The 13,850-nt window shown below is 43.2% G+C and overlaps 1 protein-coding gene across 3 annotated transcripts in view; it reads left to right on the top strand.

The window, feature by feature from the left end:
• The window catches only part of LOC115141912 (CMP-N-acetylneuraminate-beta-galactosamide-alpha-2,3-sialyltransferase 4-like), a 72,295-nt gene extending 58,698 nt beyond the window's left edge, over positions 1-13,597 (top strand). For 2 of the 3 annotated variants that reach the window (XM_029681299.2, XM_065000430.1), the window contains exons 7-12: positions 2,292-2,355; positions 2,854-2,949; positions 5,119-5,308; positions 5,676-5,813; positions 12,859-13,011; positions 13,137-13,597. In XM_029681299.2, the coding sequence (XP_029537159.1) occupies positions 2,292-2,355; positions 2,854-2,949; positions 5,119-5,308; positions 5,676-5,813; positions 12,859-13,011; positions 13,137-13,226 (731 nt within the window). In that variant the 3' untranslated portion in view covers positions 13,227-13,597. Of the gene's footprint in view, positions 1-2,291; positions 2,356-2,853; positions 2,950-5,118; positions 5,309-5,675; positions 5,814-6,370; positions 10,954-12,858; positions 13,012-13,136 lie in introns of those variants that run through there. The other variant, XR_010458536.1, reaches the window with a different exon arrangement.
• The last annotated feature ends 253 nt before the right edge of the window (positions 13,598-13,850 follow it).

The following is a 13,850-nucleotide window of genomic DNA, read 5'->3' as shown; positions in this document are numbered from 1 at the left end:
TGGCCTCTCTTTGTATCCCGCTATTGGGATACAATTCATTGTGCGGTTGTAAAATGTATATTGCAAGGAAAGACGTATGAGGACTATTTGTACAAAACTTTAAATTGTATTTCCAGGCGCTAGCGTTTCACCCTATCCTAAATTGGTTTAGACATGATTCTTCTGCCCCACCGGCTGAGTATAGAGAAATATGGTGTCTCCTATGGCCCTGGAAGAGGTGGTCTTCATTGATTTATCCCTTAAGACAATGTGAACTATGCTTTGGTCTTATTATTGCTCACACTTTCTATTTGGTGCAAAATTGAAAAACAATGTAATTATGAATCAAAATGAGTGTTTTGCAATTATTAGTAATGTAAATTCTGCATTTCTTCAGTTTGATCTGTGAGTAAGAATGAATAAACTCAAACTCAACTAACAAACAAATGTATGCACTGTCATTCGAAAACGTAGCACCCAAGTCTTTGCAATCACAAAAAATCTCTCCTTACATCATCCCTCACTACTTTGATGTGCGAGTCCAGGTATTTATATGCTGACCTCATGCCTCAACAAGCTTCTGATTGGTCCGAGTCAATACTCCTGGTCACCATTGATTGACAGATGTGTGAAGCAAATGTGTGTGACCACAGAACAGTTTTTCGAGGTCAAGGGATGGTGTGAGAGAAACATCTGCATGAGCTTCGCCATCTACATAAAGAGATGAGCTCAGCCATCCGCATAAAGAGACGAGCTCAGCCATCCGCATAAAGAGACGAGCTCAGCCATCCGCATAAAGAGACGAGCTCAGCCATCCGCATAAAGAGACGAGCTCAGCCATCTGCATAAAGAGACGAGCTCAGCCATCCGCATAAAGAGATGAGCTCAGCCATCCGCATAAAGAGACGAGCTCAGCCATCCGCATAAAGAGACGAGCTCATCCATCCGCATAAAGAGACGAGCTCAGCCATCCGCATAAAGAGACGAGCTCAGCCATTCACATAAAAAGACGAGCTCAGCCATCCGCATAAAGAGACGAGCTCAGCCATTCACATAAAAAGACTAGCTCAGCCATCCGCATAAAGAGATGCGCGTGTAATTATTCAACTGGCAATATTTTCAAGCTGGGATCAATTTTACAGCATGACGTCACAATGAAGAACGATCAGAACGATTGGGAACTATGTCACGCTTGGAAGATTTTTACATGACCCTCTGCAGTTAAATGTTTTCCATGCTTTCCATTTATTTTGTTACTTAACAATGATAGCCCCTTGAATCTCTCAATCAGCGAAGATTTCTGCTGGCAGGAAGCAATGCTGCTGCAAAAACAATTGGTCTCTATGATGGCAACCACCTCACTCTTTCCCATTTAACCAGTGGATACAGTTACTATTAGAAGTTATTGCATTAGGATTATCGACAGCGAGAATGAATGGTGCTAGTGAAGGAACAATTGAGGCCTGGAAAAATATACTTAACTCTGTAATGAACAATCTCCGTTAGGCAGGGTGGGAAGCGTAGTTTCTAGGTGGGGAGGGAGGATGCGGGCGCGTGGATAGGGCCTTAGGGGGGAATGGGTCAGGGTTATATTTGTATGCATTTTATTGTTTTTGTACATGTAACGCTCCTCTGAAAAATAAAAATGACATCTAAATACATATACATTTCATTCTCAGCCAAGCTCTACACGCTGTCAGTTCACCAAGAGTTGACTTGAGTCCCTTCCTGTTTTGTTTGGTCTAGTTACTTTTTGAATGAGCAGCCGTTTGCATATACTGCTGTAAAAGTCACCACTGTTCCCCTGCTATAAAGTAACACGTACTCTTTGGAGTTTTAGGCTGTGTATCTGTATAGCACTTTGTGACAGCTGATAACATAATGACTCAAATCATAAGATACATTTTATTGAGAAGCATTATGGAGTCAAAGTCCACTTGCCAGAAAACGTGTGCGACATTATTGAGTTTATGACGAGTTAGCTGGAAACAGTATTGGGTCATTGGTCCTCTCAATATGAACTTCTCTATGTGAAGACAAACTGTCCTCAGCATCTGGGCTCCCGAGTGGCACAGCGGTCTAAGACACTGCATCTCAGTGCAAGGTGTCACTACAGTCCCTGGTTCAAATCCAGGCTGTATCACATCCAGCCGTGATTTAGAGTCCAATAGGGCGGCGCATAATTGGCTGGGGTAGGCCGTCATTGTAAATAAGAATGTGTTCTTAACTGACTTGCCTAGTTAAAAAAAGGTTAAATAAATGTTTTTATCAGTCTGAGTGATCACACCTTTATTAATCCCTCTCCTTTCCAGAGTTACTGCTGCTGAGAGTGTTAGCCATTATTGCCAATTACAAAATGCCGGCCAGCATTGATCGGTAAGTGTGATGAGTGTTTCTTAGCCATATTAGCAAGGTTTTTAACCTCTGGTGTGCCGTTTTAACCACTTCATTTCTTACAATAATTGTTAAGATCACAAAGAACCACCGATGGGTGATATGCGTCTGAGAGCAATATACACAAGGGTCTTTTTTTTTCATAACTCTCCACAATGTATTGTAGTGTAAATGCTGTGCTAACATAATGACTCAAATCATCCCTGTGGTGTGTGTATAATGGGTGGACAAGGAAGCGTCCTTACTTAATTTCAAGAAAGAATGCCAATTGTCAAACCAAGCAGTGTGACCAGTCACTATTACAATGGCAGTGTTGGAAAATGTCCAGTGGTTCTACTGTAGTGTGCAGTTACAGTCACCCCTCTGAAAGTGGTCTTGAACTCTAAAATGATAATGCAGGCAACACTAAAGTAAATGGATTGTAATAATAGGATGCAGTGAATTATACTGAACTTAATTTATTTTGATGTATTTCCTCAGTCTAGACTGCAGAACATGTGCAGTCATAGGAAATGGGTTTGCCATTAAAAACAGCTCCTTGGGGGGCGTCATCAACGAGTATGATGTGGTGATCCGGTAAGTATTAAGCCTAATGGTTCCATCCTGTTTTCTACCACAAAAATCTGCATTAAGTCCATCCTCCCTCCTCTTCTGTTGAACTATTCATAGGACTCCTCATTTCTGTTTTATCCAATGATGTTCCTGCACAATTAATGGTGTTCCTAATCAATATCAGTACATAGAGTGCATTATATTGCAGACAGTACAGTCAAGAGCCATATCATTTGCAGACCTGCCAACATGCACGCATTTTACGTACCAGCTACACAATTCTCTGTCCATGTACGCAGGTACGAGATCCGAGTTAAAAGTACGCAGAAATGAATAGGGCCTGATTATTATTATTTTTTACATTTTTTTTTTTTTTTAAATCAACAGAGTAAATCTAACATCCCGATTATCGAGCTGCAACACACAAACATGTACAGAGTTTATGTCAACAGACATGGAGATTAATACATCATTATTCGACGTAGCTACCCTGTGTCTGCACCTCCTGTTTGTTGTGATGCTGAGTTTGCCGACTGTCAGCTGTACGTGAACACATGGACAAATCCCTTTTCGACTCGGTGTGTTGTGGAAAGGTCAACACTAATTGTTTCAAGCTAACGTTAGCGAACCTAGGATGAACATTCAGTGGGCTCTAAAGTGTCAGCAGTTCACTCGCATTTGCTAGTGAAAGAAATTAAATGCAAATACGAAAAATAACTGGTCACATTTGTGCGAGTGTGATATACATTTAATTCTGTATCCCAACAGTTGTATTTTCCACGTAACATTACGAGGATCACGCAATCTGATAGACTGTAACTGTAATTATGATCCACGTCACAAAGTATTACAAAAGTATAATCAAAAGAAATATAAACATCTTGGCATTACATGGAGTCGTGAGTTTAGAAGACTACACGAGGAATAATGAATGAGTGTCCGGTATTAGCTATAGAGGCATTGCTTCTAAAATGCCTTTGCACTAGATTTGTGAGTTGAATCTCCAATTTTTCGCGCCCGTCTAGTACTCTAAAAAGTTGGACAGGGTTGACAGGCCTGCATTTGATATCGAAATATGGCTCAGGGTACAGTCTATAGCCACAATAGCATTTAACCAGTCCCCCAATGGCCTTTTCCATAGCAATTCCCGCAATCCAGTAAAAAACAAACAGATTTTCTATGATGCGTTGTCCTCTAAAGAGGGGTATTCTAATTTGTTTTGCCCATGGAAGCATAATGCTGTACTATAATGGCCAGCTCAGACTGGTGACCTTGCTTTAATGCCTTTCTCTATGCAATCAGTCAACTGTTGGGTTAACTCAGGCGCTTAAAAGGGGGATTTGGTCGACCATGCAGAAAAACACCCCAGCGCCCTCTTCAAATCAGATTTATAGCCTTGGAAGGAACACATACATTTTTCGTTTTTTTTTTATAAGCCTCTTACCAACAGCCCAGGCAATTTTGCCTGGTCATATCCAGGCACAATGCACTCTGGTCTGTTCTACTTTGTTCTGTTCTGCTCAGCACTTACTTCTCCGATTCTCTGAATCTAATCTCATAGGATGAGGAAATAGAGTTCATTGACATTTGGTGCTCTGTTCTCCTACCAAGCCTGATGTTTCCGACGCTTGCATTAGACTGGAAAAATCTTCAAACGCCAGACACAATTAGAGCAATCTTGCATTAAAGTGTACAATCCTAAACACAAGAAACTAGACAGGGGTTTTCACCTGTTTTGATACATGGTGGTGAAATAGTGGAGTGCATTCTGTTACATAAGAGGCAGGGTAGAACAGCTTTCAACTTATCAGGAGAACACTCAGAATATGAAGGTTACTTGAACTGTAGTCAATTTCACCAGCGATGGCATTCCTGGCACGCAAGGATACTGGAACTGTGACTGGTGGCAAGCGTAGAATTAACTCCTCCATGTTATTTTTGTCCAGTGTAGCACTGTTACTTGTTTGCTTTTTTATTCAAATGCAATAAACACAATCCAACAAACTTACATAGGTGCAGGGTACAAGTAACATCATGGGAAAATAAGATAAATAGGCAGTCTCACTAAGAAAACCCTTTGTGGTTGGAGTGTTGCTATTTACATTTCAGGAATGGTGTGCTGGTGTTTTTACTCTGTTTTATTTTTATAGAAGTGAATGGCTAAGGTTTATCTTTCTCTGTGTCCCTGTGCAGGCTGAATGATGCCCCTGTCAGAGGTTATGAGGATGACGTGGGGAACAAGACCACTATGCGTCTCTTCTACCCTGAGTCGGCCTCCTACAACCCCAGCATGCACAATGACCCCGACACCCTCATGGTCCTAGTGCCTTTCAAACAGCAGGACCTCCGCTGGCTCAAAGAGATCCTGTACGACGAGAAGAGGGTACTGGATGTGTGCGCACACACACCTCCATTTTAGCTGCTTCCCTGGTACTTGCAATCCATCCACGCAGTGACAAAATGTACATTATCAATGGCAGCCTTGCCAAACCTACTTGAAAATCCAACTGTAGTCTCAGCAGCCCAAACACCTCCACTCTCTGGTTTAGCTCAGGCTGCTATGGTCGCTATTAGCATGATTAGGGACAGGGTCATTACTCCTTCATTAAGGAGTAGGTCGCCCTGAGAAACTGAGAAGAATGAGACTTAAACAGGGCCTCAATTGTGTAGACACGGGCTCTGTGTGTGTGCACTCACTAATCAACACACCTTTTCCTCCGTGTGTGTGTGTGTGTGTGTGTGTGTGTCAGGTGAGGAAAGGTTTCTGGAAGCCCCCTCCACAGATCTGGCTGGGCAGGACCAGTCGCATCCGGGTGCTGGACCCTCACTTCCTGCATAGGACGGCCAGCAGTCTGCTACAAATCCCACTTCAACCAAAGAGCAAACAGGTAAGGGATCAGCTCTGTTTACTCCTAGCCACGTTGGGAACCAGGTGTAATGGGCAGAAAATAAATCCATGTGAAGTGGCCAGTATTCTGTGCTGTCTGCTGTCTGTTGTGCTGTCTGTATACATTTCTACCAGCTGCAGTTTGGAAAGGAGGTCAGTCCCAAACGCTCTACTGATTACCCAGAAATGGATGAGCAAGAACAAAACGATACTGCAGGGAATTCCACAAAATAACAGTAGAACATATGCAGAATGGAACAACAGAAATAATGGAATGAAGAAAAATGATTGCGGAATAGAATATTGTGATGGATGACATTAGAATAGTAAGCCATTGAGCTGTTTTCTGTTCACAAATTGGGAGTACAATTCTCTGTTTGGCTGAGGAATTCTGGGTTTTGAAATACATGATACATTGATTTGAGCTATAACTAATGTGGAATTGTGTTTTCATTGGCCAAGAGGTCCATCTGCCAAGAGGGCTTGTTCAGTGCATGGTGGAGATGTCTTTGAGATGGAACAAAGCCAGGTTAAGTTTGGTTTAATTTGTTCCCCCAGCGAGCCCCTGTGTCAGAGACTGAGGCTGTGCACTCTTTGGACTGCTGAAATGCAAACACAACTGGCTGGTGTCTGTGCCGAGGGAACAGTGGGAAAGTCCTGCAGGCGATCAGCGGGGCAGCCCGAGCATAGCACTCCTCCATCTGCGTGGCCCTACAGGCAAGATGAGCTCAACCTTGGCTGGCTGTCTCCTGGCTGGCTGGGTGTCTGGCTGGAGGGCGTAGGCTGTTTACTCTGAGCGAGAACAGGAACAGGAACCATGCCGAGCACTCGATCCTGGCCCCTTTGCCCTCATTCCCCTGTCACTTTCCTGGGTCACGGGCCCGACCGCAGCCCCACATCCCCAATGCCAAACTCTCACCCCCTCCCTGTGGCTGCCATGTTGGCAGTCATCCACATGCCCTGTGAGAAGGCAGCAGCAGCAGGCAGTCCCCCTGGTTACAATACAGAGGCTGACTGAGCTGAGGAGAGCTAGAGGGCTAACTAATGCCCCTGTCGGTCAGACAGCCCCCACCGCCACCCCCTTCCAAAACAAAGGTCCGACTCCCACCAATCTGGTCTGCTTGGCGAACAGCAGTGACAATATTCACCTCACCAAGGCTCCATGGGCCAATGTCCAAACTATGTGAGGCACTACAGAAGTTGGAGCGCTCGGTGACCGACCACATGAGTCTAATGCACACAGAATGTCAGATTTAGCAGAGCCAGGCTCAGGAAGAAAAGGCACTTATGCTAAGTGCATTAGGAACCAGGTTTGGAGGAATGTCCCGTACAGTGTGATGAAGAGAGGAGAAGCACAGGTTTGAGAACTTGGTTTCTCCAGTTTCTCTCTCCTTAGGGCACGAGTAATGGCTGTCCAGGTCAGACAGCATGCTTGTAAAGCCCTGCAGGATTCACTGACTGACTCACTCACTGACTCACTGACTGACTCACTCACTCACTCACTCACATTTACCTTGGAAAGGCTCCTGCACTCAGTATTGGCCATTTTGAAGGTTTTATGTATTGTTGTTTTATTTGTATTTTATTTGGCTGATTTATACTGCAGACCCACAGCACCTCAGTAGGGTTTTATTGGAAGGAATTGAGAAAGCAGTAGGCGGGAATAATGTGCCTGAACAAGAAGCTTCCTTGGAAATGGTGGGTAGATGAGTAAACCAAGGTTAATGATTACATGGAACAGGTAAGGGAGAGTCGGGTAAGTTGAGCCAAAGGGAGAAGTTAAGTCACCCCATCATTTCAGTCTGTGAAGGAAGAAACCACATGGAAAAAGTGGTAAACAACTTAGGGCCTAAAAACGGATTTTCACCAAGTCAAATGAATTTATTGTGTTAGAGGTTTCACGATGCTTGTATCTAAACCAAAGTAGATACTTTTAAGATTGTTCTTAAAGGCATTATCTCTGGAATCAAATCAAATGCTATTTGTCAAATGCGCCGAATACAACATACCTTATAGGGAAATGCTTACTTACAAGCCCTTAAAAACAATGCAGTTTGAAGAAAAATGCCTAAAAAAAAGTATACATAAAATAACAAATAATTTAGAGAGCAGCAGTAAAATAACAATAGCGAGGCTATATACAGGGGGTACCGGTACAGAGTCAATATGCGGGGGCACAGGATAGTTGAGGTAATTGAGGTAACATGTATATGTAGGTAGAGTTATTAAAGTGACTATGCATAGATAATAACAGAGAGTAGCAGCTGCGTAAAAGAGGGGGGGCAATGCAAATAGTAATTTGATTAGATGTTCAGGAGTCTTATAGCTTGGGGGTAGAAGCTGTTTAGAAGCCTCTTGAGCCTAGACTTGGCGCTCCGGTATGGCTTGCCTTGTGGTAGCAAAGAGAACAGTCTATGACTAGGGTGGCTAGAGTCTTTGGCAATTTTTAGGGCCTTCCTCTGACACCGCCTAGTATAGAGATCCTGGATGGCAGGAAGCTTGGCCCCAGTGATGTACTGGGCCGTACGCACTACCCATTGTAGTGCCTTGTGGTCAGAGGCCGAGCAGTTGCCATACCAAGCAGTGATGCAACCAGTCAGGATGCTCTCGATGGTGCAGCTGTAGAACCATTTGAGGATCTGAGGACCCATGCCAAATCTTTTCTGTCTCCTAAGGGGGAATAGGTTTTGTCGTGCCCTCTTCATGACTGCCTTGGTGTACTTGGACCATGTTAGTTTGCTGGTGATGTGGACGCCAAAGGAACAAAGCTCTCAACCTGCTCCCCTGCAGCCCTGTCGATGAGAAGGGGGCGTGCTCGGTCCTCATTTTCCTGTATTCCACACTCATCTCCTTTGTCTGGTTCACGTTGAGGGAGACGTTGTTGTCTTTGCACCACACGGTCAGGTCTCTGACCTTCGCTTAGTGATTAGCTTTGAGGGCACTATGGTGTTGAACGCTAAGCTGTAGTCAATGAATAGCATTCTCACATAGGTGTTGCTTTTGTTGAGGTGTGAAAGGGCAGTGTGGAGTGCAATAAAGATAGTACCATCTGTGGATCTGTTGGTGCAGTATGCAAATTGGAGTGGGTCTAGGGTTTCTGGGATAATGGTGTTGTGAGCCATGAGCAGCCTTTCAAAGCACTTCATGGCTCCAGGTGTGCTACAGGTCATAAGTCATGAGGTAAAAACAGGGCCTGGCCTATGTGTTTTTCTTTTTAAATAGAAACTGTTTGTTAGGTCTTAAGCCTGTGTTAAAATATTCTTATAATGATTAAAAGACAAAAAGCGTTTTGGAAATAAAGGTAGACATGGTTTTAGAAAGGAAGTGGTAATTATTTAATTCCGTACAGACATTTGTAGGTGGATTAACCCCATACCCGTTATAAATTGTGCCAAGAGATAACTTTTCTTTTCAAAACAAATCAAATCAAATGAAATTTTATTTGTCACATACACATGGTTAGCAGATGTTAATGCGAGTGTAGCGAAATCCTTGTGCTTCTAGTTCCGACAATGCAGTAATAACCATAATAACCAGCCAGAGTAATCTAGCTAACAATTCCAAAACTACTACCTTATACACATACGTGTAAAGGGATAAAGAATATGTACATAAAGATATATGAATGAGTGATGGTACAGAGCGGCATAGGCAAGATGCAGTAGATGGTATCGAGTACAGTATATACATATGAGATGAGTATGTAAACAAAGTGGCATAGTTTAAAGTGGCTAGTGATACATGTATTACATAAAGATGCAGTAGATGATATAGAGTACAGTATATACGTATACATCTGAGATAAATAATGTAGGGTATGTAAACATTATATTAAGTGGCATTGTTTAAAGTGGCTAGTGATATATTTTACATCAATCCCATCAATTACCATTATTAAAGTGGCTGGAGTTGAGTCAGTGTGTTGGCAGCAGCCACTCAATGTTAGGGGTGGCTGTTTAACAGTCTGATGGCCTTGAGATAGAAGCTGTTTTTCAGTCTCTCGGTCCCAGCTTTGATGCACCTGTACTGACCTCGCCTTCTGGACGATAGCGGGGTGAACAGGCAGTGGCTCGGGTGGTTGTTGTCCTTGATGATCTTTATGGCCTTCCTGTGACATCGGGTGGTGTAGGTGTCCTGGAGGGCAGGTAGTTTGCCCCCGGTGATGCGTTGTGCAGACCTCACTACCCTCTGGAGAGCCTTACGGTTGTGGGCGGAGCAGTTGCCGTACCAGGCGGTGATACAGCCCGACAGGATGCTCTCGATTGTGCATCTGTAGAAGTTTGTGAGTGCTTTTGGTGACAAGCCAAATTTCTTCAGCCTCCTGAGGTTGTGTGGGTGGACCAATTCAGTTTGTCTGTGATGTGTACGCCGAGGAACTTAAAACTTACTACCCTCTCCACTACTGTTCCATCGATGTGGATAGGGGGGGGGGGGTGTTCCCTCTGCTGTTTCCTGAAGTCCACAATCATCTCCTTAGTTTTGTTGACGTTGAGTGTGAGGTTATTTTCCTGACACCACACTCCGAGGGCCCTCACCTCCTCCCTGTAGGCCGTCTCGTCGTTGTTGGTAATTGTCACGTAGAGTCGGCCAGAAGGCTAAACTGGATAACCTAACCTCTATCAAAATAAAAAGATGGCGGAGCCACAAAAGTTCTTCTGTGCAAAGGTGTTTATTTACAAGTGATTCCGGAACAAAAAACAACAGTACTGCCATCAACGTCTACCTTATGGGACAGCTTACAAACAATGCTGCCCCATCCACAGCTCAATCCAAAATGCCTCCCCATGACTGAAAGAGAGGCTCCCTTTTGTAGGGCTAGCCCCTCCCCTCAGAACAATTAACCCTCATTAATTAATCAATTAACAATACAAACCTACATTTTCCATGAACTAAACATACTAAAGGATATACATTGCAACACGGTTTTAAACAATATCAAAACATAACATTTACAACATTACATCACTACTGACAATATCTTTCAATATGCCCATATGCATTAATGAGCCATTTGGGACAGGCACTATAAAGCCAACCCAATTCCCTTAGCTCGGGTCCTTTTCCAGCATACCCGGAAGCTACAGAGATGGAGAGAGAGGAACAGAACAAACAAACAATGCGCTCATCCACAACATTGATAAGTATAATAATTATTGTATCTCTCAAATATGAACATTGACAAGTGTGAAATGCATGCACCAAGACAGAAATTAATTTGTGTGTCGACCCACATTGTTAACTTATCTTATAATGGAGCAGGGAGGAGTGATGAATATGTGTGTGCGTTAAAGAACCAAATGCTGCCCGCGGCCAGTGACGGACTTCTACGTCACAGTAATCAAGCCTACCACTGTTGTGTCGTCCGCAAACTTGATGATTGAGTTGGAGGCGTGCGTGGCCACGCAGTCCTGGGTGTACAGGGAGTACAGGAGAGGGCTCAGAACGCACCCTTGTGGGGCCCCAGTGTTGAGGATCAGCGGGGTGGAGATGTTGTTACCTACCCTCACCACCTGGGGGCGGCCCGTCAGGAAGTCCAGTAGCCAGTTGCACAGGGCGGGGTCGAGACCCAGGGTCTCGAGCTTGATGACGAGTTTGGAGTGTACCATGGTGTTAAATGCTGAGCTGTAGTCGATGAACAGCATTCTCACATAGGTATTCCTCTTGTCCAGATGGGTTAGGGCAGTGTGCAGTGTGGTTGAGATTGCATCGTCTGTGGACCTATTTGGGCGGTAAGCAAATTGGCGTGGGTCTGTAATGTTTACATGAATTATGATTATTTCCAGGGATACACAACATTCTGAAATATATGTAGATATCTTTGTTAGAAAGTATACTATATTTCCCTTGATGGGAGTGATGCTGAATGTAAAAAAAGGCTCAATTTAACCTACTCTTTGGAAAAGGGGATTTTAATCCCCCTCACAGCTCTCATGTAGAAACAATTTACCTCTGCTGCCTCTGTGAACATTGGTAATCATTATTTACACACAGCAGTTTTATTTAACCTTTATTTAACTAGGCAAGTCAGTTAAGAACAAATTCTTATTTACAATGACGGCCTACCAGAAGGCAAAGGCCTCCTGTGGGCACGGGGGCTGGGATTAAAAATACAAAATAAAATAAAAAATATAGGACAAAACACACATCACGACAAGAGAGACACCACAACACTACATAAAGAGATACCTAAGACAACAACATAGCAAGGCAGCAACACATGAAAACACAGTATGGTAGCAACACTTGACAACAACATGGTTGCAACACAACATGGCAGAAGAACAACATGGTAGCAGCACGAACACGGTACAAACATTATTGGGCACAGACAAGAGCACAAAGGGCAAGAGGGTAGAGACAACAATACATCACGCGAAGCAGCCACAACTGTCAGCAAGAGTTTCCATGACTGAGTCTTTGCATGAAGAGATGGAAATAAAACGTCCAGTTTGAGTGGTTTTTTGCAGCTCGTTCCAGTCGCTTGCTGCAGCGAACTGAAAAGAGGAGCTACCTAGGGATGTGTGTCCATGAACGGAATCAAACCAGGGACACCCCTCACATTGTACTGGAGACAAAAAGTCAAAAATCCTAGTACCATCTCGCTTTGTCTAAGTACACATTAAGAAAAGGGTACACTGCTCTGTAATTTACTTGTCATGCCAACTAATGTACTAGAAATGGAGGACTATGGGAGTTTTTACTGGTCTCGGATGCCCCCTACTGTGTCTAACATAATACTACATGTATATTACTTAAGAAAAAATCCACGAGGGGGTGTGGTATATGGCTAATATACCATGACTAAGGACTGTTCTTAGGCATGACAGCATTGCGAAGTTGGCCATATACCACAAACTCCCAAGGTGCCTTATTGCTATTATAAACTGGTTGCCTACTTAATTAGAGGAGTAAAATTAAATGTTTTGTCATACACGTGGTATATGGTCTGATATACCACGGCTGTCAGCCAATCAGCATTCAGGGCTGGAACCACACAGTTTATAATATACTGTAGGTCTCATTGGTTTTGGTTCTCACTCCTACAGAAACCGGTACACCCCACTACAGGGATCCTTGCCGTGTTCGTGGCACTCAACTACTGTGATGTGGTCCACATAGCTGGGTTTGGATATCCAGCATCCAAAAACCAGAAGCATCCTATACACTACTATGGATATGACACTATGAAATCCATGAAGGTGAGTGTGCATGGGATTTTACTCAACTCCTGTGACAGATCAACACCCAGTGTTATATGCCATGCTAGTAGATTTTTCAGTGCACAGTGATGTTATGTTTAGGCTCTGCTTTCGTTCTGTTCCAGGATTCCTACCATGACCTTACCCACGAAGCAGAAGCCTTAAAAAAACTAGAGGATTCGGGGGCTATCCTGTACTTACACCCTCACTCCTGACACACACACACACACACACACGCACGGTCCAGAAACACCCCGTCCCTGACCTAGGAACTTCATCAAAATCTGCAAGGAATTTTCACTGCACTGCTAATACATATAAATATTTCTTCAGATCTACACATGCCTAGATGGTAGAGGCTAGTGGGTGTTTTATGGACTAGGCTACTCACAGATGGTAGTTGTGGACTCTGCTGACAATATTGTCCATACAGTCCAAACATAAAAAATAACAAAATAATTTCGTTTTTTTTTCCTGAGTTCTGATTTTAATTAACTTAAAAATATATATTGTCTTTGAAATGGTACCACTGGATATTTTATTGTATGTAATACATTTTTATTAAAATTAAATCTAAATGAAAATATCACTCTGTTCAGTTTACTCTTTCTTAGCGAAGACTGTGCCATGGTCAAACATTTTCCCAAATGTTTTCATTTATTGATGTTGTTTTTTTAGTTGGGAATAGTTTAGTCTGTTATGAGACATACACTGAGTGTATAACACATTCTGGACACCTGCTCTTTCCATGACAGACTGACCAGGTGAATCCACGTTATGATCCCTTATTGATTTCACTTGTTATATATTTTTTATTTAACCTTTATTTATTTAACCAT

Source organism: Oncorhynchus nerka, linkage group LG14 (assembly GCF_034236695.1).
Source record: "Oncorhynchus nerka isolate Pitt River linkage group LG14, Oner_Uvic_2.0, whole genome shotgun sequence".
NCBI lineage: Eukaryota > Metazoa > Chordata > Actinopteri > Salmoniformes > Salmonidae > Oncorhynchus > Oncorhynchus nerka.
The sequence above is the reverse complement of the archived record's forward strand: the minus strand, read 5'-3'. Positions and strand labels throughout refer to the sequence as shown.